General features: G+C 35.2%; 3 protein-coding genes and 1 non-coding gene across 5 annotated transcripts; 2 read left to right on the plus strand and 2 right to left on the minus strand.

Annotated features, from left to right (window-relative positions):
• The first annotated feature begins 1,657 nt into the window (after positions 1–1,657).
• Positions 1,658–5,089, plus strand: LOC121245907 (signal recognition particle 14 kDa protein-like). The gene is made up of 4 exons (XM_041143815.1): positions 1,658–1,912; positions 2,794–2,887; positions 2,998–3,107; positions 4,677–5,089. Exons 1-4 carry the CDS (start codon positions 1,910–1,912, stop codon positions 4,830–4,832), a joined length of 363 nt encoding a protein of 120 aa, XP_040999749.1. The 5' UTR covers positions 1,658–1,909; the 3' UTR covers positions 4,833–5,089.
• TRNAK-CUU lies at positions 4,397–4,469 on the minus strand. Its single transcript has one exon. It is a non-coding gene; the product is annotated as a tRNA-Lys (tRNA).
• A 1,165-nt stretch (positions 5,090–6,254) lies between the features above and the next one.
• LOC121245906 lies at positions 6,255–9,247 on the minus strand. 2 transcript variants are annotated; one of them, XM_041143813.1, is made up of 4 exons: positions 9,111–9,247; positions 8,278–8,573; positions 7,523–7,771; positions 6,255–6,713 (listed from the first exon to the last, which is right to left on the minus strand). In XM_041143813.1, the coding sequence occupies exons 2-4, from the start codon at positions 8,518–8,520 to the stop codon at positions 6,453–6,455; spliced, it is 753 nt and encodes a 250-aa protein (XP_040999747.1). In that variant the 5' UTR covers positions 8,521–8,573; positions 9,111–9,247; the 3' UTR covers positions 6,255–6,452. The 2 variants fall into 2 exon arrangements, with proteins under 2 accessions (XP_040999747.1, XP_040999748.1); XM_041143814.1 differs by having other exon boundaries at positions 8,278–8,586; positions 9,111–9,236.
• A 125-nt stretch (positions 9,248–9,372) lies between these two features.
• Positions 9,373–21,085, plus strand: LOC121245905 (2-(3-amino-3-carboxypropyl)histidine synthase subunit 2). The gene is made up of 10 exons (XM_041143812.1): positions 9,373–9,513; positions 9,976–10,199; positions 11,425–11,533; positions 13,542–13,896; positions 14,308–14,377; positions 14,645–14,712; positions 18,511–18,626; positions 18,695–18,801; positions 19,615–19,751; positions 20,378–21,085. The coding sequence occupies exons 1-10, from the start codon at positions 9,382–9,384 to the stop codon at positions 20,614–20,616; spliced, it is 1,557 nt and encodes a 518-aa protein (XP_040999746.1). The 5' UTR covers positions 9,373–9,381; the 3' UTR covers positions 20,617–21,085.
• Positions 21,086–26,888: the final 5,803 nt, after the last annotated feature.

Consider the following 26,888-nt stretch of genomic DNA (forward strand, 5'->3'; position numbering starts at 1 on the left):
ATGCTATTTACGTGGGGCCCTAACAACGAGTTTAAGTTGAACTATACTCATTTGTGTGTTTGGATGTTCAGCTTAAAAGTGAAATACACTCAACTGCTTTGTACATCCAAACGGAGTAAACCCGAACAACTCGAATTTGACCCAAATTTGATTGTGCTCTTAAGTTTTTCATAAGCTCGATTCTATGCGCAACTTATTCTTTTGAGATTGGAAACCCATAATTGATTAAGGTAAACTTATATGCTCATAATCAAGAATAATTAATACATTAATTACCTCAACAAAATCCGATTCTAACCCAATCCTAATTAAATCAGAGAGTTCCGTTACTCGCAAGTAGGTTTATAAATACATTACTTATTTATGTGTCCGTGTCGTGCCACGTTGCAGTTAATAATATGATTTTTTAAGAATAATGTTATATATTATACTTTTATCTCATTTTTATTCTATTATGTAAGATGTGATATATTTATACTATTGGATAATAAATATTAAAAAAAATCATTCAATAAATGATGATATTGTGGTGTATAGCTTTTTTTTTTTTTACACCAATGCCCACATATTGAAATGGTTTCCAAAACCTCAATTACTAGATAAACCTGAATCCGATCCAAATTCTATTTTTAGAGTTTAGATTACTAGATAGTCGAAGAAGATAGTGTGAAGTGGAATTGAACGCTGAAGTATTAATGGACATACAATTTCGCATTGCCTTTCATAAAACTAAGGTTGTCTCTCACTACTTATACCATTTTATACAAAAATGGCATGTTTGCACCGTTTGGTTTACTAAAAGGAAAAAATTACTTTGCTTCTCAATTGTACAGTTCAATTTGATCGTTTGATTTTTTTTTTATTTAGTGATTAAAAAAATAATTTTAAGTGTATTGAAATATTTTTTTTTTATTTTTTTTAATATTTAAATATATTAAAAAAACGTAAAAAAAAACCAAAAAATTAAAAAAAGTCAACTTGAGCGAGCTAGCCCGACTCTTACTAAAATATTAGACTATTACTATTGGGTTGTTTGAAAATTACTGTTCAGATGTTTTTTTTTTGACACCAAACCACCATGTAATTACGTAATTTATTAAAAAATGAACATATTTAAAATAAAAGGACGTTTGAAAATATAAAAAAAATTAAAATATTTATTATATTTTATATAAAAATTTAAAAAAATTATAATAATAAGATAAGATGAATAAAAATAAATTAAGATGAGTTTAGAATCCGACCTAAAATCTAGATCCCTTGCATACTTTGTGCTTGTGTTTTCAATAAATCACACGACAATACAGTGTCACGTCAAAAGAGTCATTAACGGTAAATTTCAAATTACCCAACAGTATTATTCAAAATATTACTAGATATATTTCAAACAAATAAACATAAATATTTACTTAATATGGCTGACTTCTTTATTAGTTGTACACCAATTAGAGAGAGAACTGTATTCACCAATCTAAAGTATTTGGCCTCGATGGGATATATAGCTTGGTTACACTTATTATTATAATTTTTTTAAATTTTCGTATAAAATATAATAAATAATTTAATTTTTTTAAATTTTAAAATAATAATAATATTTTATTAAAAAAATAATATTTTAATAATATTTCGTTCCATTCATCATCTCACCTCTTCGTGCCCAAACCAGCCCCTATGACTGGCGTTACAGAGAGACATAAAATTGTAGAGAAACCGTCATATCTCCCGTTCAGGCTCAGTCAAATCCTTGATTGATCGAGACGCAAACTTACAAGTACTCAATCAACGCGTCCCTGTGAAATTATAATTCTCGATTCAACGGCGAAAGGGTTTTGCTTCTCTCGCTGAATTTGAGAGAAAGAGACTGCTAGGGATTTGGGTCGGCGATTAGATCTCAACCACAACCTTCATCATGGTTATTATTCTCTTCTTTCTGTTCCTCTGCCTTTTTTCCATACGGCATTTTGTTAATCTAAGAATTTTTCCTGTTGGATTTTTTTTTTTTAATGGATGTTCTGTTATTGCTGATCCTGTTCTCCAATATCATCACTGCGAGCAATAGGATTCGTTGTTCAAATGTAGAGTACTAAATAATTTAGGCGATAATATTATTGTTTATGGATTGTATACGTATGGGTATAAGTCTGTATTTGCGCATGCATGTCTAGATTGTATTTATTTGCAATGCTCGAACTCGTCACTCAGCTATTCGGGACTGTAACCTTATTATTATTATTATTATTTTGTCACGTATGCGTGGTTTTCAATTCCACAGACCAAATTGGGAAATTATTGTATTATTGCTTTTTCGTTGATTATAAATGAAATGGTTCTATATATTATGAACCAGGGTTTGGATTTATTCAAATGCTTGTTTTTTTTTTTTTTTGATTGGCACCGGGTGTCCGAAAACAAAGTCCCGACTAATCCGGGGTGCACAGGTCCTTGGCAAAGAGTTTCCGTAAGTGTACCTTGGGTAATTCAGGGAGAAGTTCCCCAGTCTGATGGCCCTAGAAATTGTTTGCACCCAAGCTGATTCGAACTTTAAACTTAGAGTGTGCCAAGGCTTTTACCACTTAAGCCAACCCCTAGTGGTTCAAATGCTTGCTCCCTGAATGATTCTGTGTTTTATGGGTTAAATTATAATTCCATCGTTGTTTTATGGCGAAGATAGCCTATTTCTAGGTAGCTCCATTTGCAGTTGCTTTTGTGCATGCTTTGATTCCTTTTTGTGATTGGGCTAGATTCTAAAGCAGACTTTTCTTTCTTTCCTGTCCACTTGAAATATTTTTTCAGGTTCTTTTACAGCTAGACCCATTCCTCAATGAACTCACTAGCATGTTTGAGCGCAGCACTGAGAAGGGCTCTGTTTGGGTTACCCTTAAGCGATGTATGTGTCAGTCTTTCCTTTTAATTCCATTTGTTTTAATCAGGCTGATGAATTTTTGGGTGGTCTGCTTGGTATTCTAATCAATGCTTTTCATTCTTGTGATCTCTCAGCATCCTTGAAGTCTAAGGTTCAGAGGAATAAAATGGCAACTGCTGGTGAAACGATTGAGTATAGATGCCTTATCCGTGCTACTGATGGGAAAAAGACGATTTCGACTTCAGTATGTAGTCCTGACAATTAGTATTAGTTGCATGCTCTTCCATTATTGACCTTTATTTTTCAGAGTTGAGATTCTAGGCATGTTCTGGAATTGGGTCATGTATAACTGTTTGCCTTTTTTTTTTTCTCTTTCACCATAGGAAATTTTGCACTTGTTATGTGGTTTTGAGTGTTGCGATTTCTTTTTTGTTTCTTTAGGGGTTTGATGAATTCTGTTATTGGAATTTGGGTTCTAGTTTTAGATCTGAGATCTGAATGATGCATCGTTCTCCTTTTTATGTGAATCATTCTCCTTTTTATGTGACCAATATGATCCATTCATATTCATTTGTTGTATTTGTAATTTTTTGTATCTTAGGAATGATAGTGCTTTGTGGAGGTTTGAAGGACCTTTTATTTTAGAGACTGTTCTTTGAAGCATCGGATTTGGAGAAGATAGTAAACTGCAGTCCTGGTGTTAATTTAGGAAAAGTTAGGTGGTTGATTTTTCCCCTTGATTTGAAGGAAGGTTTTTGTAAATGCTGTAAAATGATAGTTGGAGACTCATAAGAATTAGTTAGAATGGAATTTCTTGGAAAGATCAATAGATTGATGAGGAAAGGATGAGATTGTAGATTTGGGTAGGTAAGTGGGTGAAACTTTTGTTGCTTGATTTAAGGAAATATGAGTGATTAATTCTCCAGGGTGCGTCTTACATCTTCGAGGAATTTGTCAACGGTTAGTTTGTGATAGTTTGTGTTGTCATATTTTCGTGGAGTAGGGAGCCTGTGGAAACCTTGGTTCAAGATAAAAGGTTGATTAGAATATGAAGACATTGTTCCATATATTGTGATTGAGGAACTAGCCCATATGTTTTGGATGGCATGATACTGAATACTATAAGGAATGCTGAGATACGCACTCTATACATTTGACATTTACTTTTCCCATGAAAAGTATGTTTTGGCTATTCTAATTCAGAAAACTGATGCTTGGATTGTGCACTTTTTTTTTAAATTAAAATCAAAGGTTCTTGGGGGCACAAAAGAAAAAAGGAATTGAAGACGCCTAATGCTTTTAAATATCGTCATTCTAAAATCAAAGTTGCTGCTGCATGGTTGTGGGAGCTTTCGTCTCTTCTATTTAATGATAGATAATTGTTGGTAAGTGGGTCTTTGCGTTAAGAAAACTTGATACTGTCTGGGTCTGTGATTTATTTCAGAGGTGATGGTTCATTTGGTCTTTGGAATATGCATTTTTTAGCCTCTTTTTTTTTTTTTTTTTTCCTGTATTTTGAGATAAGTTAGATCGTGCCCACCGTGGGGCTCGAACCCATGGCCACAAGGTTAAGAGCCTTGTGCTCTGCCAACTGAGCCAGATGGGCTTACTTTTATATAGTCGACAATTGTACCAAATAGGTCCCATTGTTGACCTTTTTCCTAGATTGGACCAAGTTGATGGACATGGTCAGTCATTTTGCTTGTAGATATTAGTGTCCATTGCATTTGCTTTACTTACCAAAAAATAGATGTTAGTGCGCATTTCTTTTTAGTCCCTGGCTAAACAGTTTTTACTGGTTTTCATTGGAAAGGTTGGAGCAAAGGATCATCAGCGTTTTCAAGCTTCGTATGCAACTATACTCAAGGCCCACATGACAGCTCTAAAGAAGAGGGAGAGAAAGGATAAGAAAAAGGCTGCAGAGAGTGATAAGAAAGAAGGGGTTGCGAAGAAGCCCAAGAGGGTGTAAATAACTCCCCCTTTACCTTTGTAGTCTCCTCATTTCTTAAAAACAGAGGGAAAAAATTAATCAAGAACAAAAATTGTGTCAACATTGAGCAAGTACAGGGATTGAAGAATACGGGTTTTTGTTTAATTGCCCTTTTTTTAGAAGTTACCCTGTAATTGACGATAATCTCGTGATTTGATTGCATTGAGAATTTGAAAGACTTTGCATGGAGTCATTTATAACTTGTGTTTGAATGAATGAGAAAGATTTATTTGGATGTTTTGGTTTCAGCTTGTTGCATGGTATAATGAATTGCGTTTACAAATTTCCTGGTGGCCAACATCAAAACATACATTGTTCATGCTCTTCTGCTTCAAAAGATAAGTGAGAGTAGTATGTTGTTTCGGATTTACATATACCTGAGCAATGCAGAATGATGTTTTTACAGAAACTTCATTATCATTTAAAACTTTGCTTTCTCGTTAATGTTGGACTGATGGCATGGGTCCAATATGGATATGCTTCATCTATTTTTGATGAACGACCGGCCATTGCCTGTTTCGTCTCTGATAATTTCCAGTTTTTTTTCCAGACCAGACCAAAATGGTTAATAGTTTACAATGACGATCTTATCTTTTTGGACAGATTTGGCTTGTTTTGGCCCTCACTTCACCAGATATGAAGTTCCCGGAGTTCCTGTTTATGTATGAAAACATTTTTTACCCAAAAAATGTACATGCACATATGAGCTCGAACTGGGTTTTGCCTATATTGTTGATCTAAAATAAAAAAGAAAATATAGGAAAACAATAGCACATAGTGTCAGTAATCTGTTGTAGTTGTTTGCAGAAACTGAAACTGATAAGTCGTAAAGTGGACTAGAATGATAAGTTGCTGACTATATATTTTATGAGACTTTCAAATATATCAACAGAAAAGATATTTGCAACTGTGAATTGTACAACCACCGCATAATAACTTTGAAAAAAGTAAATAAAACATGAAACCTACATGAAAAAAATTCATTTTTTAATCGTGGATGCACTCTTTTTCAATGCGATGACACATATATCAAACTTCATGCCATTTGATCAACCATTTAAGGTTCAATGCATAGAAGATACCTTTAACTTACGAATACAGTGATTAAATTGCTCAAATTGGAAGTGTACGAACCGAATTGACACTACCGTTCAAGGGTGGTATTTGTTAAAAAAATCCCTTGCAAGTTAAGATAGCAAGTCATCAGAATCATAGTAATTTCGGCTGGAGGCCACCTCAATATTATTTTAACAAAGCAACTGCAAACCTTCATATTACATCCTTTTCTTCAACCTTCATCATTTAAATCGTTGACAGCACCAACTAATGCAGAGTGCAAAGCTGTGGCAGGAATGATCAGGCAAAGCATAGGAAGTTCTTCCCCGCACCAAGTATAGTGGGTAACATCAAATTTCTATCCTAGATTTTAATTGCTTTTCACTACTTGTAATCACGAAGTTCAGCCACATAAGACTCTCAACATGTCTAAATAATAAAACCTCGTTCACGTAAATTTTACCAAAAACTGAGACCATCTTGCAACACCAACAAGGAAATGCAATAATCTGAACAGAAGGCAGGATGATACAACTCAATTCATTATTCCTGATCAGAATTTGATTCTAAAGCCCTAATGAGATGACGGTATTTTTCGGGGCTGTCCCACCAAGTTGTGGTGTTGATAATTGACTTTTCCAACCAAAGCGGATCAGTCTTCTTCTTCCGAGTCAGCTTCTTGTAGAACCTTCCCCACTTGTACATGGCACGCCGTAAACGAGCACTCTTATTTCCACCAAATAAATACTTGATGTAGTCCTTTGCCAGCCGGGTCATCTCCTCACCGTTGATGATGTAAACATACTGCAAAAAAAAAAAAGAAAAAAAAAAAAAGAAAAAAAAAGAAAAAAAAAAGAGCAGTGTTACCCAATAGAGCCTACAGAAAACCAGCAGAAACTGGATTCCTTCCAAGTTCTCTCTTCCAGTTATGCTTGTTCTACAGAGAACGCATCATTATTAACATTACATGGATGATAGATAATTCAGGAATTCAACTCTAGTAGAGCCCCTACATGGCGTTTATTTAAGCAACATACGCAATTAATCTAATTACTAAAACCAATTCATGAGATCAGGTCACTCTTTTACTACATATTAAGAGTTTTCATTCTTCATGCATGAAACTCCAAGCCAACATTACTGCATGCCCATCACCTCCTCCATGAGGATGATCCAATGGATTCATTGCAACACCAAGAGCAATGGGGCGTCTGCCTAACCACCGGCTTTGTCCAGCTTTTCTAAGCTTACGTACACCATGGTTAAGATTGAAACTCTACAAATAGTAGCTCGGCATCAGGAATCAATGAATTTTTCAATACCGGAAGGCGTGCAGCCTAAGAGAGAGTGTAGTGGGTGCTGGTTCCTTCATTCCAACATGCTAGTTTATACAATTTAGTTAAGCTCTTAGCTTGTTTTTCGCGCTAGACGTGAAAAATTATGTTCAATTTTGCACATCTTTCCCTCTTTTACCTTCATCTTGGCATATTCATTTCAGTTATCACTCTCAATAGAAGGATATGCTTGAAACTAACCCATTGCAGTCATAAGGAAGTTACCAAGCGCTTCTTAACATGGGTGTGCGAGTGTGAGTGAGAGAGAGAGATGAATACCATAAAAATAAAACCAATAGTTGCTAAAATCACTTGCAGAGTTTCATCAACTATTCCAGCAAGGCCTTCATCCTCTGATCCACCAGAAGCATCCCCACCACCACCACCTCCACCACCTGGTGGACGTATTCCGTCACCGCCACTATCATCATAGTATCCTTTCTTCTCAATCCGCTGCCGTAATTCATCTTCTAAAGACTTTCCCTTGAACCTTCCGATAACATTCTGAATAGCTTTCCATGGAGAACCCTGATGGAATATGTGAAGTTGAGAGAAATGTATACAGTTTCCCTGATAAAATATTATTAAAAACTCACTCTTTCCTTTTGCTTAGATAACAGGTCCAATACTCTACTATAGACGACTGAAACATGATAATACATCCTTACAATGCCCTTCACCATGACCAGAAAAAATTTTCATGGACTTTATTTAGCAAGAACTAACTATATAACATAGCACACAAATCTAAACATAAAGGCTTCAGAAAAAAATGACAAGGTCCACAAAAAGGGGAAAATTATGATACTCGTTAAAATAAAGGCCTCAGAAAACAGCAGAAGACCCACTATGATTAAGAAAATTAAAATGATTAGGTTCAGAGATAATTTTTCGTTTATTCCGTAGGGCCCAAATGGAATGGAGCCCAAAGTGTACCGGGAGTAAAGCTTCCAGTGATATTCACAGTAAACAAATAGCAACTATTAACAACAATCCAATAACGATATAGAAAATCAGACAAAAATGCCTCTTACCCCATTGCCACCTTCCTTGTTTCCTTCACCTCCTAACGAGCAAACGGGCATGCTTTGCTGGTAATTTGACACAGCCATGCATTGCTGGTGGTATGATGCATTGGTGGATAGCCTCAAGGAAGTTCTTGGACGACAATTATCACGGATGGCTAAAATGCATCTATTCGAAGGTAAGTGGTGGGATTGAGAAATAATTCTAACATAGGGTTTTGGCCTGCAGGCAGTTATCTGCGTGGTGCTCATCCTTCAATAAAGAGCTCAGCTGCTTTTCTAAATCACACATCAAGCTCCAACACCTATACCACCATGCTTCAAACATCATTGAACAACAATTTCCCCCCGATAAGTGCATTTAAATTCCTAACATCATAGCAGGCATACATCCATATGCTATTAACTATGATATGGTACAAGTATCATTTTTCCAGTTGAAAATAAAAAGATTAAACTTTTCCTTCATACAACCAAAAGGGTTCTATAGTCCGAGAAAGTTAAATAACTTCACCGAAATATAAGAAGCTTACTCATTTAACTCACTTTCAAATAAGATCATTAATATCCGTAAAAGTTAATGATAATGCTACTTGACGAACCGACCAGAAAGCTCCCGGAACACAATCAAATCAATAAAAAAACTAAAATTGAGAATAATAAGAAAAATACATATACACAAATTTACACGGGTATATGTCTGCACAACAGCCTGGGGTTCAGGTTGCTAAACTGTTCAACGGGTTTCAAAAACGAAAGACGAAGAATAAAAATCAAAAGTAAGTTCACAAGCCAAATTTCAAGTGCCTAATGGAAATGCTAGTAGGAGAGAGAGAGCTCACCGTTCGTTCTGGACCTTTGGGTTCACCGAAGACAGTCGGGTGCTGCCGCAGAAGGAGAAGAAATGAAGAAAGAGAGAAGATAACGTGACGAACAGGTGAGGAAGAGTCTGGAAGAGGTTTTGGGTGGCCGGCCAGGTTTGATATGTATTGGGCTGTGATGGACTAATCTGGGTTTTATCTTATTGTGGAACAGTTAGCAAGGTGGCCCAAAATTAGTGGGCTTAGAAATCAAAGCCCAATAAAAAAATCTGCCCTCGTATAAATTCTCTTCATGACTTCACCAGCTAGCCGAGCTGCTCGCTTTCAAGTTTCCACTCCGCCCATGGATTTCGAATCTAATTACGAGATTGCCCGCACCGCCAAGTTTCTCCTCTCTCGGAACTTCACCAGAGTCGCTTTACAGGTTAACTTCCTGAAAACCCTAGAAAAACCCTCTTATGTTTGGAAGCTCTGTGTTTTTGTTTCTGATAAAACGAGAAGAGAATCTCTAGTCCCTTTGTTCTGGAAGTAAAAAAAAAGAGAGAGAAGCAATTCACAGAGAACAAAAACCAAATAAATTGAATTCTTATATAGCCTTAAAACCTTCCACTAGTCCTTATCTTTATCCTCTGTTTGGTTGCCGAGAAACTGAAGGAGATGGAAAGGAAAAGGGTTGATTGTTTTGGTGAAAATTTAGATGCCATGGATTTCTTGGGTTGGAGTTGCTATTGTTTTCAAGGACTATCTATGGAAATCCAACTCTATGAATTTATTCTGATAAGTATACCTGGATTTATTTCAGTTATGTCAATGATCAAAGAGAGATTTAGGGCTTAATTTCATTGCTCGTTAATCGAAATCAAACTCTGTTTTTCTCGAATTTCAGTTCCCAGATGAACTATTGAAGGATTCCACGAGAGTGGTGAGAGCTCTGCGCGACCAACTTCGGTCACTGAGAAAATGTGGCGCCGAACAAAATGGAGGCAACAAAGATGTTAGATTGTTTGTGATGGCGGACACAACATACGGCAGTTGCTGCGTTGACGAGGTTGGAGCGTTGCACGTTAATGCCGAGTGTGTTGTACATTATGGGCACACTTGTCTCAGCCCGTGAGTACTTGTTGAAACTTTCGGTGATCTAAATGCTAATTGCTGTGGATGTGCTTTGCATTTTAGTGTTTAGGCAAAAGAGTTGTATACATACTGTACCTTATTCCGTCAAGTCATTCAATGTTTAGAGAGACAAAGAAACATTGAATACGGAAATATTAAGCCATTCAATGTTTAGAGAGACAAAGAAACATTGAATACGGAAATATTAAGCCCTTTGAGCAGAACAGTTGTTGGAAATATATAAACTTTTCAATGTTTATTTTGAATGCCCATGTCTCAAATACTGGGAGAAAATAAGTTATGCTTCTACCATACGCCTGTTTCTTTTCTCTGATACGCGCATCTCAATTAGCTCTAGGGAAAAGAACACCTAGCAACTACATTTTTGCATTTTTCTTAAAAAAGGATTCCCATGATAAATAATCCTTAATATTAGTTTTACGTGGTGTTCTTTTGGAATACTGATTTACTTGTAAAAAATGGAAGTTCTATGTTCCACAGATGCACCTAACCCTATCATTCTACCTTAATTCAAAATTCCTTGCGGGGTCTATGATTAGTAGATTGAAGGAGTGCCTGCTGCTAAGTCCCACCTTTTTCATAGCTCTGATGTTGAAGTTCATATCTTGCAGGTCTCTACAATCTTTTGTCTTGAGTCTTTCGGGCACTTTTGTTCTTAAAACACGTTAAATGTGTTCTAGAGCATTTCCCTGCCAGCATTTAGCACCATCATTTGATTGCCTGAGAGGTTTTGAAAATTAAATCCAAAACTTCTTGAAAAAACTATATTACTGGTAGTTTGGGAAGGATTTAAGGCCCAGGGAAGAAAGTGGTTGGGTGTAATAGAGACCATCATATCTAATGACTTCTACATTGTGACATATTAACTTACAAGAATCTTAGTTCTCATAGGTTGGTAAAGGCCATTAACCCTTCAGGGCAGTATTGCTTTGGGGTCTTTGATATTACGGAACTCGAATATGATATAGTTGTCTTGAGTTTAGGTTTAATCTTTTGTCTTTATTACTTTTAGTTTAGGATATTTAACTTAGCTTATCTCTTAGTTTGTTGTAATGTTGTGCCTTCCTTTCTAGTCATTGGAGTTTTAATTAATGAGTGTAACACCAGAATTGGTTTTAACTGTGTGGTTTTCTCTGCTACTGTAGTACTTTTCTGTGTACTTCATGTGCCATTCTATTGAAGGCCCCATTTTTGTTTGCAGGACAACAACTCTTCCTGCATTCTTTGTCATTGGAAAGGCTGCTGTTAGCGTACCCAACTGCATCGAAAGTCTTTCAAGTTATGCTTTGATCAATGACAAGCGTATCCTAGTATGGAAATCTACTTGAAATAATTTTTTTTGATTTCTAGACTGCCAACTTCACAATAAATGGATGTTGACAATGGAAACGTGGCTATTTACTGTACACTCTTTTCATTTCTTTAACTATGCCTTCTTTTACTTAATCAAAAAATCAAAGAAAGATTCCTTTGTGATATACTACCAACTCAATTACAATGCCAAGGAAACCACAGTATTGATAGGACATCTTGCTTGGTGGCATTGCCATCCTGTTTGTAGTTTGGAATTGTTCACTACTTTGATAATGGGAATGATTCTCTTTCTGGTTGCATTTTCCTTTACATCTCACACTTTTTTTTTTTCTATAAGTACGATGAAAGTTTTATTGATACGAATGAAGTAGGCAAAGCCTGTGTACATAAGAAGTATACAAAAGAACACCTAAATACATTCTAGGAATCAGAAATTAAGAATAGAAAATCATGAACACTAGTTCTGTTAAGCACAATGGCTGAAAACCATAGCAATAATGTGTGTACAAAAAAGTTCTGAAGTTCCTCCATTGTACGTTCCCTATCTTCAAAGCACCCAACATTCATTTCCATCCAAATACACAACATAATGTACAAAGAAATCATCTTCCAAACTGCTGCTACTTGGGGATAGCCTTGAATCTCCTTCCAACAAGCTATTAAATCCACCACCCTCAAAGGCATAACCCAAGCCACACCAACTCTTCTAAATATCTCATCCTACAACACTCTTATCACCTCATAATGCAGTAATAAGTGATCCACTGATTCTCCATTCTTCTTGCACAAATAACACCAATACATAACAATGAGACCCCACTTTCTCAAATTGTCCGTGGTCAAAATCTTCCCAAGAGAGGCAGTCCATATGAACAAAGCTACTTTGGGAGGCACACAAGACCTCCAAATACTCTTCCATGGGAAAGGAACATTACCATGTGATGATACATCTTGTAATACGATCTCACTGTAAACTGCTTGCTCCCGTTAGGCCTCCACTGCATTCTATCCCCATGTGCCATTAGACTTCCCGTGGAATATATCAAACTGAAAAATTCTGAAACATTATCCATTTCCCAATCATGAATATCCCTATTAAATTGAACATCCCACTGGTGCGAACCATGGGAAAATGCCATCATATCTGACACATAAGCATCTCTATTGACAACAATGCAGAGCTGGAAAAGCCCTATAGAGAGTGCAGTCTTCACACCAAACGTAGTGCCAAAATCTGATTCTAGAGCCCTCACCAGCAACAAAACAGATATAAGTGATAAAACTCTTCCAACCCCTCCTAATAAATTTCCATAAGCCCACACCCTACCCCCCTTCACTTCGTTAGTACACCAACCCCCCAAGCACTTCCATGTCTATGATCAATAACCTCCTTCCAAAGAAAACCCCCCTCCAAATGTTACCTCCATAACCATTTCCCCAATAGGGTTTTATTGAATGTCCTCAAGTTGCGCACCCCCAAGCCTCCATAAGAGATTGAAGAACAAACTTTATTTCAATTGACAAGATAAAACTTTGTTTCATCCCCCACTCCACCCCACAAGAAAGTCTGAAATAAGTTCTCAATCCTATTAGCCACCCCTGCGGGCAAAGGAAATAAAGATAAAAAATAAGTGGGGAGGTTGGATAAAGTACCCTTAATTAATGTGAGTCTACCCCCTTTCGATAAATACATCCGTTACCAACTAGCCAACATTTTCTCTACTTTCTCAACAACCCTATCCCAAATGGCTCTAGCCTTAAATGTTGCCCCTAATAGAAGACCCAAATATTTCATAGGCAAGGAAGCCACTTTACAACCCAAGAAACTCGCCAAGCTATTGATACTAGGCACCACACCCACTGGAACCATCTCTCCAAGCTACTTTCTCACACATTTTTTTTCTCTATTATTTAATAATTAAACTATTTACTTTTGCACATTGGTGGCAGGAACCGTTACATAAATTTGTTTTAAACATTGTTTACCGAACTTTCCTAGTGCAGGTCCTTTATGGGCTGGAATATGCTTATTCGATAAAGCATATAAGAGAAGCATTGGTAGAGGCATCAAAGTTATCCGAGTCCAAATCCAAATTAGAAGTCTGTTTTGCCGATGTTAGTTGTTCAGTTATGAATTCATCTGATGATCATAGAAGCTCCACTGGACTTGTGGAACCAGCTGGTGTTTGTACCGATGATAACGCTTATGGGATGGCACCTGATAATAGATATAAGATTGGGGGCTTGGTCTGGACTTTACCTAAAGGACACAAAATGGAGGACTACTTGCTTTTTTGGATTGGTTCTGACAACCCGGAATTTGCGATTGTTGTACTGACATTTAATGGCTGTGATATAGGTAGAGAAATTACTATATCCCTTATATGTCTGTCTGTTGTGTTTTTGATAGGTGTCTGTCTGTTGTGTTGACAATTCAGCATTTGCGATGTCCCTTTTGATTCTTTTGAACATGCTAAAATAAAGTAGTTGCTCATGCGTACACATAAAAGCTAGTTGTTTTGCGTGTCATCTAATATTTTTAAATTGATTTTGTTTATAATTGGTCTTGTTTTACTCATCAAGAATATTTTTTAATGTTGGTTTTAGTCAGATACAATTTGATTCTTTTGAACATGCTAAAATAAAGTAGTTGCTCATGCGTACACATAACAGCTAGTTGTTTTGCGTGTCATCTAATATTTTTAAATTGATTTTGTTTATAATTGGTGTTGTTTAACTCATCAAGAATATTTTGTAATGTTGGTTTTAGTCAGATACAATCCAAAAGAGAACCGTTTGGTGACAGATGTGTCTCAGCAGAAAAGGATTCTTAAGCGCCGGTATTATGTAACATAATCTTTCTCCCCCCCCCCCCCCCCCCCCCCCCCCCCCCCCCCCCCCCCCCCCCCCCTTTCTGCATTTCACCTTTGATATCCTTTTCTTCTTAAAAGTGTATTGATTCACTTGTGGCATGGAATTCTGTCCGTTATAGTGTCCAGTACTTCTTCTGCGTTATTTTCTGTGGCAATTTTTACTTGGACGCTCTCTGTCTCTCTTTTGATTAATAAAATTTTGTTTACCGATCAAAAAAATTTTTTTCCTTGCAGATATTACCTAGTCGAAAAGGCAAAGGATGCTAACATTGTTGGGATTTTGGTGGGAACTCTTGGTGTAGGTTAGTTCCCCTTGAGCTATCAATTTGTACGAGTCTGTTCTGTGTTGAACTATGTTGTTATTTGAAATGATTCATTTAATTTCTTATTCTTGTCAGTTCATAAACCATTGATAATTATATACTTATGGGGATGTCATACTGACAAGGATTTAAGTTGTATTAGTATCTTTTATGTGTGTAGTTATTTTATTTCTCTTAACTCCTTGTTTGGTGTATGATTATGTAAATCTTGAGAATTAAATGGAAAGTTTGCTGAGATCTCTTCATGCTTCTTTCTTAGTTTGATGCAGCAGCACAATCTGGGTGCTGAAAGTCCGAATGTTATTTTTCTTGTACTGTTTTCAACATTATCTGTCATAGTTTTATAGTTTTCCTAGTGGTGATTTGAATGTTACAAGATTTCCTAGTGAACGTTCCAATGAAGCAGATTACGACTAGCGATGACAAAATTTTCGGAGTGTATTTTCGACTTGGGTTTGATGGATATTCCTCTCATGGGTGGTACTTATACATGATCCAATAATCATATGTGGTCTAGATTGGACAAATTTTTAGTATCATCGGAGTGGGAAACTTATTATCCGGAGCTTTGTCAAAAGAGGTTGCTCGTCTATGTTTGGATCATTTTCCGTTATTACTAGATTGTGGAGGTATTCAAGGTGGGCGTCAGTATTTTAAGTTTGAAAATATGTGGCTTAAAACTGAAGGTTTTGTGGAAAGAGTTAGACATTGGTGGGATTCTTATCAGTTTAATGGCACTCCGAACTTCAATTTATGCAAGTAAATCGAAAGCTCTAAAAAATGATTTAAAGCTATGGAATATTCAATCTTTTGGTGATATAGGAGATCATAAAAAGACTATGCTAGAGGAGCTTCAAGAGGTAGGGAGGACACAAGAGGGGTGGGTTCTATCTATGGAGGAAGCATCTCGGAAGGCTGAGTTAAAGGCAAAATTAGAAAGGGTGGTGTTATTGGAGATCTCTTGGCATCAAAAATCAAAAGCTTTATGGTTGAAAGAAGGAGACTGCAACACAAAGTTCTTTCATAGAGTGGCCAACTCCCATAGGAGAACTAATACTATTGAGATGCTAAAAATAGATGGAGTGGAATGTATGGAGGCTCCGGTGATTAGGGAGCATGCTGTGGGATTTTATGAACGCTTACTTTCTGAACAGGTGGGATGGTGGCCAACACTTGATGGACTAGCCTTTAGAGTCCATAGATCTACATCAGGTTTTGTAGCTGGAGCGGCCCTTTGAGGAGTTAGAGGTCCACATCATGATATGGAGAATGGTCAAAGATAAAGCACCTGGCCTCGACGGCTTTGCCATGAGATTTTTTCAAACTTGTTGGGATGTGGTGAGGGCAGATTTAATGAAAGTGTTCTAAGAATTCTTTTTAGTCGAGAAATTTGAGGAGAGCTTCAATGCCACATTTATAGCACTAATTCCTAAGAAGATTGGGTCTTCGAGGTGAAGGATTTCCGGCTTATCAGTCTTGTGAATGAGATATATAAGATTATTTCTAAGGTGCTTGCCAATCGTCTAGGAGAGGTTTTGGCGAGGATCATTACAAAACCCCAAAATGCTTTTGTTAAAGATAGGCAAATTCTGGATTCAGTTCTCATTGCTAATTAACGCCTAGACATTAGACTAAAATCTGGCCAATTGGGAATCTTATGCAAGCTAGATATGGAGAAGGCGTATGATCATGTAAACTGGGAGCTCTTACTATATGTGCTTGGAAAGTGCGGTTTTGGAGAGAAATGGTGCTCGTGGATTAGATGGTGTATTTCTACGGTGAGGTTTTTAGTATTGGTGAATGGTTGCCCAAATGATTTCTTTAATAGCTCTCGGGGCCTCAGACAAGGAGATCCTTTGTCCCACTCCTATTTGTTCTTGTCATGGAGGCATTTAGCAAAATGATTCTAGCCTTGGTGAACAATGGCTTTATTGAGGGATTCTTGGTGGGTGATCCTAATAGGGGCACTATTAACCTATCTTATTTATTGTTTGCAGATGATACACTTATTTTTTGTGAGGCAAAGCAAAACCAAGTTCAAACATTGAGGGCATTATTACTTTGTTTTGAAGCGGCATCCGGTTTGAAAGTGAACTTTGATAAATCAGAATTGGTGTTAGTGGGCAATGTTTGTAACATCAGGCAATTGGCTAGTATCCTTGGATGTAAGGTTTCCTTTCTTCCCATGAACTACCTTGGTCTTCCTTTGGGGGCAGTTGCAAGATCTATATCGATTTGGGATTCAGTGGTGGAGAAGATTGAACGCAGATTGATAGGTTGGAACAGATTATATCTCTCGAAAGGCGGTAGGATCACCTTTATCAAAAGTACTCTTTCTAACCTACCAACGTATTTTTTATCTCCATTCCCAATTCTAGGAAGTGTGGCGAACCGTATTGAGAAGCTGTATCGTGACTTTCTCTAGGGTGGGATAGGAGAAGAATTCAAGTATCATCTAGTCAAGTGGGATAAGATATGTTCTCCAATATCTTCGGGTGGGTTGGGCATTAGAAATTTGATGATCTTCAATTGAACCTTGCTTGGGAAGTGGTTGTGGAGATATAATATAGAATTGGAAGTCCTATGGAAGTCAGTGATCGATTGCAAATATGGGGCATTTGGGGGGGGGGGGGGGGTGCACTAGGGAGATTCACGGGGTTTATGGAATGGGAGTTTGGAAACACATTTGAAGGGGGTGGGGGATCTTTAATCGGCATACTAGAATGGTGTTGGGCGATGGATCTAGAATAAAATTCTGGATTGACCTATGGTGTGGAGACCAAGCCTTAAGGGATTCATTTCCACCAGTCTTTAGGATCGCAGGTGAGAAAGATGCATTAATGGCTAATTGTATGGAGTTATTTTGGGTACCTAGTCCAGTGGAATGTGAATTTCACTAAAGCTGCCCAAGATTGGGAAGTTGGCAGCATTGAGGAGTTCTTTGCTTTTCTATACTCCATGATGCCGAGAATCCAAAGAGCAGACAAGATGTGGTGGATTCATACCGGTAAAGGTACATTCTCAGTCCGCTCCTTCTATATGTCTCTTACACAACCACAGAATACGAAATTCCCATGGAGAAAGATATGGAGAAACAAGGCGCCTCCTAAAGCGGCATTTTTTGTGTGGACAACATCACTAGGTAAGATCTTGACGACGGATAATCTACGAAGACGTAAGGTGATCATAGTAGATTGGTGTTGCATGTGTAGGAAAAATAGGAAAACTGTGGATCATTTACTGTTGCATTGTGAGGTGGTTGGAACATTATGGAATGAAGTGTTTAATAGAATGGACTTAGCTTGGGCTATGCCTGCCACAGTGACAGAGCTTATGGTTAGCTGGATAAATCAACGAGGTCTCCCACAAATCGCAATGGTGTAGAAAATGGTTCCGATGTATCATGTGGTGCCTGTGGAAGGAGCGAAATGACCGGACATTTGAAGATAAGGAGCGCTCGCTAGTAGAACTTATATTATTTTTTGTTAGCACTATTTTTCTTTGGGCCACAGCTGTAGATTTTCTTGGCCTCGATTTTCATGATTTTCTTGTTTCTACTTCGCTCTAAATAGGTGTGACCTTTTGTATACCATCTTGTGTACTTGGGCTATGCCTATTCATATCAATATAATTGTTTACTTATAAAAAAAAAGTTTTATAGTTTTGAGACAATTTGATTATGATGAGATTCATGTGTATCACCAATTTTTTTTTTCCAATCAAAAAATTTATCCTACTCAGCTAGATGTCTAATTAATTCTACAACTGTTGATGCAGCTGGTTACCTTCACATGATTCACCAGATGAAAGACCTGATCACAGGAGCTGGGAAAAAGGTCTATACTCTTGTTGTTGGAAGACCAAACCCTGCAAAACTTGCCAACTTTCCCGAGGTAAACTGAGATAGGTGCAAGTCGATTTCAGAATATGCATGTTCATTAAAAGTTTTCGAATTGTGCAGTGCGATGTTTTCATTTATGTGTCTTGTGCCCAAACTGCCCTTCTGGATAGCAATGAGTATCTAGCTCCCGTTATCACTCCATTTGAAGCCATGCTTGCTTTCAACAGGTACTGGATAAAACATTCTTTGTGGTTAGATCTTAAATTCCTAGTTTTGAACTTTTTTTACCCTTTATTTTTGTGGTTTATATACTGTGTAGTAGCTCTATGTCTCTTCTTTTTGTCCTGGTCTTTTTGCCGCAGCTGAATTTTGTTTTGTTTGTAATGTTGTGAAGTCTGAATGGTATCATGCCTCATTTGGATGTTGAGATGAGATGAAAAATCTGTAAATAGTAGTGAAATTGTTTGTGAATAGTAGTGAAATGATTTGAGCTAGGATGTTTTATGAGATTTTGGGAAATGAGAGAGAAAAAATTGAGTGAAAATATTAGAAAGTTAAAATATTTTTAGAATATAATTTTTTAATATAATTTTTGTTTTGGAATTTGAAAAAGTTGATTTTTTTTTCTTTTGTTTGGAAGTTTGAGAAAGTTATAATGATTAACTAATGATTAGATGAAAAAGTTGAAGATTTGAAATTGAAAAATGTTTGTATTTGAGTGATCTCAACATCCAAATGAGCATAGTCAGATCATTTTTTGGGGCCCAATTAAATGCTTCATTGGGAAAAGAGGCCATTGACACTAAGGATGTCAAGACTTGTCAAGTTTAAAGCTGTCCTAACACTAATTTAGTAAGGAAAGACTAAGAGTGAAGTAAATTCTTTTGGATATGGGAAAGAACCAAAAAAAGAAAGAAAGCTAAGACGGATGTATATGAGGAAAATATCAGCAATTAGTGATTTTATATTTAACTAGTTTATTCCAGCATTTGGTACTTTTTTTTCATCCTTGTTTAAAGTTCACTATGTCCATGCCTCAGGGGAAGTCAATGGACAGGAGCGTTTGTGATGGAGTTCCGGGATTTGATCAATTCGTCTCTAGTGGAAGTTAAGGAGTCAGAAGAAGCAAGGTTTTCATTTTTGTCTGGTGGATATGTAGAAGATGTTGATCTGCAAGGTAGTTATCTCTTTCCTTTGGTTCAATTTGTTGCAATGGGAGTGATATCGTCAAGTGGTAAGTGGATGGAGGACTTTGGATAGGTGATAGATATTTTTCTGTTGAACATGCATGAGAAGTCAGAAAATGCTCGCATATGTTATTAGACGGCTAGGTGTTTTCTCCTATATACACCCAGTGTACTTGGTTATGCCTATTGATATTAATACATTTTTACTTATTAAAAAAAAATGTTTTTAGACGGCTAGACATGTTAGAGACTACTTCCACTGTATTTATATTTCAGTTGAAGTCTTCTAGATTAATATAGAATGATAGAATAAAAATTACAAATTAAATAAGATCCACTAGAAGGTTTCCTCTTTGTCGAGTGGTATATAAATTGAAAGCTTCTTCAAACCGATTAAGATTTTTTTTAATGAATGATGTTTGCATCATTATTATATTCTCTGTCTTCTACATTGTTTTTGGTTTAAAACTTTAAAGCAATGTTAGACTTAGAAATGTTGGATGGATCTATGCAGTTGATAAGTTCCTTGACTCAATTAAGGAAACAGATAACATCTGGTGTTGACAAGTTACTTTCTTTGATATATTTTTGAGTTTTTTTGTTTTGTTCTTTACAGGAAAAGAAAATGATAAGGAAGACAAGGGAACTCTTGCCTTAGCCAATGCAATGGAGAAGGTTCTGCAATTGCGTGATAACCCAAACTCTTTAAAAAAAAGTACAGCTAGATCTGGGCCAGAGTATTTTGCAGCTCGATCTTACCAAGGTCTGGATATGCATTATGACAATTCCTTGCCGGAACCGTATTTAATTGGGAGGAGTGGGAGGGCATCAGGATATGATGATGAGAAAAAATAGACAGGTGGAATTATGAGGAACACGGGGGAAAAAGAAAAAGGGATTATGAGCCCCAAGATGGGTCAAAGCTTGAGAAGCAGGTTCTTAAGCTGGCTCTCCCGGATGTCAGGGGAAAGATCATATGCTGCAAATCTCCCAGGAGGAGGGTTATGAACCTCGGCAAACTACCGGATCTGGCAAACGGTTACTCATCATTTTCGATGAACCTGAGAGGTTGCTTTTTTCCTACTTAAAATACATTTGTCAGCCATGGAACATCTGTATCAATCTTATTTGAGAGCATTCGCGAAACCTGGTGCAACCTGATCATCCTGTCAGGGTGGTTTGTCTTCATTTTTGTAATTTGCAAGTTTTAGGATGGGAACTGGGTTTGTTCTTGTTTTTCGTTGTTTTGAGGATTTTATTGTGAATCACATGAGATAACCTGCTTCAAGATCTCAGATTTATTAGTTTATTTGATTTTACATGAGTTTCTTTCGGCTAAAAATCCATGTAAAAATGGCGAGATGGCATAATGGCCTATTGAAATGTTTATGAGAAATTCTTCAGACAGGACCCATTTTTACACGGGAACAGAAATTGAAATTGTTAATGCAAAATAATTGTTTTGACAAAACTTAGTTTAGTTGACTTGTAAATATGTTGGGTGAAGTTGGACAAAATTCGTAGAAATAACAATTTTATCAGATTTAGTGAGATAGTCTCGTTTGGATAGTGAGGTGAGAAGAGATAATTTTAAATGAGTTGAATAAAATATTGTTAGAATATAATATTATTATTATTTTGAGATTTAAAAAAGTTGAATTGTTTATTAAATTGTGTGAAAATTTAAAAAAGTTATATTGATGAAATGATGAGATGAGATGGATTCTATATCTAAACGACGAAATAAAACAACCATAACTTTTGAATCCAAAATCGGATGAAGGTGATCTTGGTGGCTTTAGAAAGCTCATTCGAAGTCCTACAGCTTCACTCTTTACTCCAATTCTAATGCTTACTGGTTCAAAACAACTCATCAAGTGAATGTAACAAAATCTAAGTTGAATATTGCTTTGTAATCCAGATTTGAAAAAGGATAATGAGGCACAATTTTTATTCGGGACTTGAGCATTATTTTATAGATTTATTGTCCCCGAGAGAAAATCCTAGTGAGATACCAAGCCTAAAAGCCAAACAGTCTGCTCTCCTATATACAGAACATCACTATGTTGATCTTTGTTATCACTTTGTTCTTGAGTTGATGCTGTTGAGTTCATTGGTTTGGACATATTCATTTGCCGAAAGGGTTTCCAAAACTGCCATTGTTTCAGAGATCGAGCAAGTCACTCGTGAGACTGCAACAAAAATTTTGTGACTGTCTAAATCTGATTGCAATCAGTTAATTCTATAGCATATTTGATCAAGGCCAGTGATAACTGAGAATCCGAAGTTGATTTTCTTTTGAAGAGTTCTTCAAAAGTTTTTCATGTGACCAAAATCTCGTATTTTTTTGCTTTTATTACTCTAAATTTTGGTTTGATATCTGTGATTCCCATATATATTGGTTTGATTTGTTAGTTAATTCTCCGTTACTCTTAAATTTGTTAGAAGTATGCATAGGAAACCAAAAGTGATAATACTGTTACTTTCAGCGCAGTGCTAATGCTGAAATTATATCTTGAAAGTACTTGAACTCAAATTGGTTCATGGTTCGGTGAAGGTATGGCTGCAATCAAGTTGAGCTGTTTGGAATTGATGTGAAATATATAGTTGAGTATGTATCTCCCCAGCTTGGTTTTAGTACATTTGTTTCAAGAGAGATAGGGTTCTTCATTCTGAACTTTGTTATGATCATCTCTAATCTTGTTTGATGATACAACACGTTTTAAGTTATTCTGTCTATATAGCTGCTACCTAAATGTAGGGAAAAAGTTTATTTGTCGCCTATGTTTGACTGCCCCAGTTGACGGTTGGTATTTTTTTTTCTTTAGTGATTAAAAAAGTGATTTTAAGTGTATTGGTATATTTTTTAAATTTAAAAAAAAATACTTAAACATATTAAAAAAAATATGAAAAAAAAAGAAATAAAAAATTCTTGGATAGCACGCCCAACAGTAAACGCTGGGCGGCATAGAAGCCTTACACTAAATGAAGAGCCATTTAAATTGTCCCGCACCAACATATGCAAACTAGAGATGATCACAAAATTTAAAATAAAGAGTAGCATTTCTTCTAAGAGCTTCGCAGAATTCATTAACCTTGAAAATTTCATATGACATGCGACAACCTTGATGATGTTTGACATTTTCTGAATCTATGATCATTTAGAGACTTCAATCTTTTTCGGCTCAATTTGGATACAATAAATATTTCATTTCATCTCCTAATTTTAATATTTTTTTAAATTTTTATACAAAATATAATAAACAATTTAACATTTTCAAATTTTAAAACAATAATAATATTAAAAAATAATATTCTAATAATATTTTATTCAACTTTCATATCCACTCATCTCATTCTAACTCATTATTCAAACCGCATCTAATCATCGAAAAAGCATCAGGCCTCTACTAGAGTCATCCGAAGTTATTCAGCCTGTTCCACAAAAGGTTAATATCGTAGACGTACGTTGCAAGCACTATTGAGAATAATCTCAACACATGATACAGATTGACATGGATAAGATCAACTCGGAAAAATTAAGCTCATTGCTGCATATGCAATATCCCTAGTCATGAATTAAAAGTCGGAGACTAGCAGCTACTTCCAATTAGATATTTGAATACAAGTGAAAGTCTTCTACATGATCATAACCAAATTAAGCTTGCACATGGCCTTTGAAGAGTGGATGTGTCAAACAGGATTTTCCTCAGTCGACGTTGATATTAATGACCATGAATTTTAGTGCATCATTCGGTTTTTTTCTTGAAAATGATTTTTACAAACCCCGTCGATATTTCCATAATTAATTATGAAAAATGTTAATATATCGGTTAAATTTGTCCTCTCATTTTGATCTATATTTAATTTTTTAATTTAATGATTAAAAAAGATTAAAAAATTAATTTTAATGTATTGATATATAATTTTTTTATTTTTTAAAAATATTTAAAAATAAAAATAAAAATATGATTTTATGCTTACGGACACGCTAAAGTTGGGTGGCACGACTCATTAATTATTCTGTACGTTGATATTAATGATCATGGATTTTAGTGCATGATTTGGTTTTTTTCTTGAAAATGATTTTTACAATCCCCGTCGATATTTTTATAATTAATTATGAAAAATATTAGTACGTCGTTTGATATTGTTTCCTTATTTTAATTGTTCATATATTTATTTTTTTATTTAATAATTAAAAAAATAATTTTTAATATATTAATATATAATTTTTTATTTTTTTAAAATATTTAAATATATTAAAAATATATAAAAAATGTAATTTTATGCTAACAGACACGCCAAAGCTGGAGGTACGACTCATTAATTTTTCTGTACGTTGATATTAGTGATCATGAATTTTAGTGCATGGTTTGGTTTTTTTCTTGAAAATGATTTTTACAAACCCCGTCGATGTTTTCATAATTAAAAAATTTTAATATATTGTTTGAATTTATCTTTTTATTATGACTGTTTATATATTTAATTTTTTTTAAAATTTTTTTATTCAATAAATAAAAAAATATTTTTTAACATATTGATATATAATTTTTTATTTTTTAAAAATATTTAAAAAATATAAAAATAATAAAAATAAAAATATAATCTCGTGCTAGCGGGCACGCCACCGACAAAGCTGGGCGGCGGCAGGACTCATTAATTATTCTGTACGTTTTCTTTTCCGTCCCCAACTTCCCACTCAATTGTTCTTTTTTTTTTTTTTTTTTTTGTTGACTGGGAAACGATCGAGATCAGCCGACGTCTTGGGTGGGATATGATCATCTCCCAGTCTTCTGAGTTTGCGTTTGTGGAGAAATTTAAAGCTAGCAAGCAAGCTAGCTGCTAGGTACATGCATGCATGGTTAATTGAGAGTTGGGACATGATGAAAGTAGCCACGTCAGAAACAAAGATTAGCATGCATTCATCTTGTATGTGATCAGTAGTAGTCGTCTTGATCTTGGACTAGCTAGCCAGCAGCCTGCAGGCCGGCCACGGTTTTCCATCTGCGTCTTAGGAATGGCGTTAATCATGTTGACTATTAAAGATTAGGAATACTTTTCACCCCGCGAGTTACGGGAATTTAATTTCATATATTCATGATTAATATTGAATGTATCTGAATATATCAAGACTTCATGATCAGCAGTAACATGTATATATATATATATATATATCTTGCATGCATATTATATAAAAATATGCTAAATTCGTGAAAATTAATTAATTAGCACTAGTCTATTTTGGCGTTGATGGAGGAGGGAATTTGCCATCGATATTAGCAATGCTAAGATTTATTTTACGATAAAATATATTTATATAAATCTAATCAGTTTATAAGTTTACTGTTACGAGATTCTTTCGTGAATCAAACATTTATATATATATATATATATATATATATATTTTATTGTAGTAACTTCAAAATTTGGGTAAGGAGGCTAGTCTTTCTATTAATTTGGCTAAGCCAATATTAGTTGAAATAATGCACTCAACAGAGATCACCTGCATAGCTCAAATGCATTCTTTTCCTAATTGCATATAATTAATCCAAGACGATTGAGGACATAAAGAGGAAGTTCTATCTAAATTTTAACCAAGGAATTCATTTTAGCTTACGTACCTAAAGTCAATTCCCTAAACGTTAAAAGCATGACTAGCTACTAATTAATTGGATGAGTAGAAACCAATCGAAACTCTGACTTTTGAGGGGCTGCTGGAAAGAGAGAAGAAATCAGTAATGCATGGAGGAGCTGGATGTGTGGGACTGAGGAAGGCCACGACTTCTTGTGAAAAACTTAAAAAGATGCATTACTTTTTGGGGCATCGAGTACTACTTAATTAATTAGGATCGAATTAATATGGTAATTAATTTTTAGAAGGTAATTAGGGACAATGTTCGACGTGACCCTTTGAAAAATGACCACTTTAACTCATGATTACGACTTGGTAATTTGGGACTTGAATATATAATAACAACATTAAAAGTTCTAATTTTTAAATTTATTTATATATACTTTTAAGCATACGTAAGAATAATAATATACACACAATATTTTTTATAATCATATTTTAAAATGAAGGTATATACATATGTATGTATGTAAAATAACTTTATTTTTGCACGTTATTAATTAGGGGTGGCAGTTTGTATTTTCTAATAGTGTTCATGTCAAGTTATAGACATTCGACTATATAATAATAGGTCAATCCGAACCCTACCCATTAAGCTAAACATGCCAAACATATCAAACCCTAGCCCGATCCATTTAAATAACGGGTCGTGTTGTGTCACTCGTTTTAACCGTTTAATAATTAGGGAAAATTTTATACATTATACTACCATCATATTTTGATCTCATTATGTAAGATGTGACACTTATCACAATTTCTTTATCATTTAATGGTAATAAATGTGTAATATCTTATATAGTGAGATGAAAATAGGATAGTAGTGTGGTGTATAACATTACTCAATAATTAATTAGAAATAACTCAACACGACACGACTCATTTCAACCCGTTTCATGTAAATGAGTTGAACTAACATGCATAGCCCATTTGACATCATGATTAACATAATTCATATACAATTTAAAATCTATATTTAATAGTAGCCACAATATCTAAAAAAATAATAAGACTACTTAGTAACAAAAAATATCAATATTTACCAAATTTTAACACCTATAATAAATATTACAACCCTACAATAACAAATATAAGCATATGTCCAGAATTACAATCATAATAATAAAAATAAGTATATTGAGAAATACCAATATTACAACTCAACAATAATACAATTATAATTTTGAAGTAAATTTAAATGGGTTATAACAGTTGATTTTGGGTTAAGCGGGTTAACCCGTTATTTACCTGTTAATTAATCGTGTCTTAACGAATTAGTCCATTTTAACCCAAACTCATTTATATTGAACACAAACCAACTAATTTTATGTTGTATTCGTATTAGATTCATAAGTCATGCCATATATTATATACCACCCATATTATTAAGTTATAAAAATATATCTCATTTAAAACATAGTTGTATAGATAGTTATAAAAAGGGTTGTATCTATACGTAATTTTTGATACATATTTTATAGATGTTTGACTATTC

The sequence above is a fragment of the Juglans microcarpa x Juglans regia genome, chromosome 1S (assembly GCF_004785595.1).
Source record: "Juglans microcarpa x Juglans regia isolate MS1-56 chromosome 1S, Jm3101_v1.0, whole genome shotgun sequence".
NCBI lineage: Eukaryota > Viridiplantae > Streptophyta > Magnoliopsida > Fagales > Juglandaceae > Juglans > Juglans microcarpa x Juglans regia.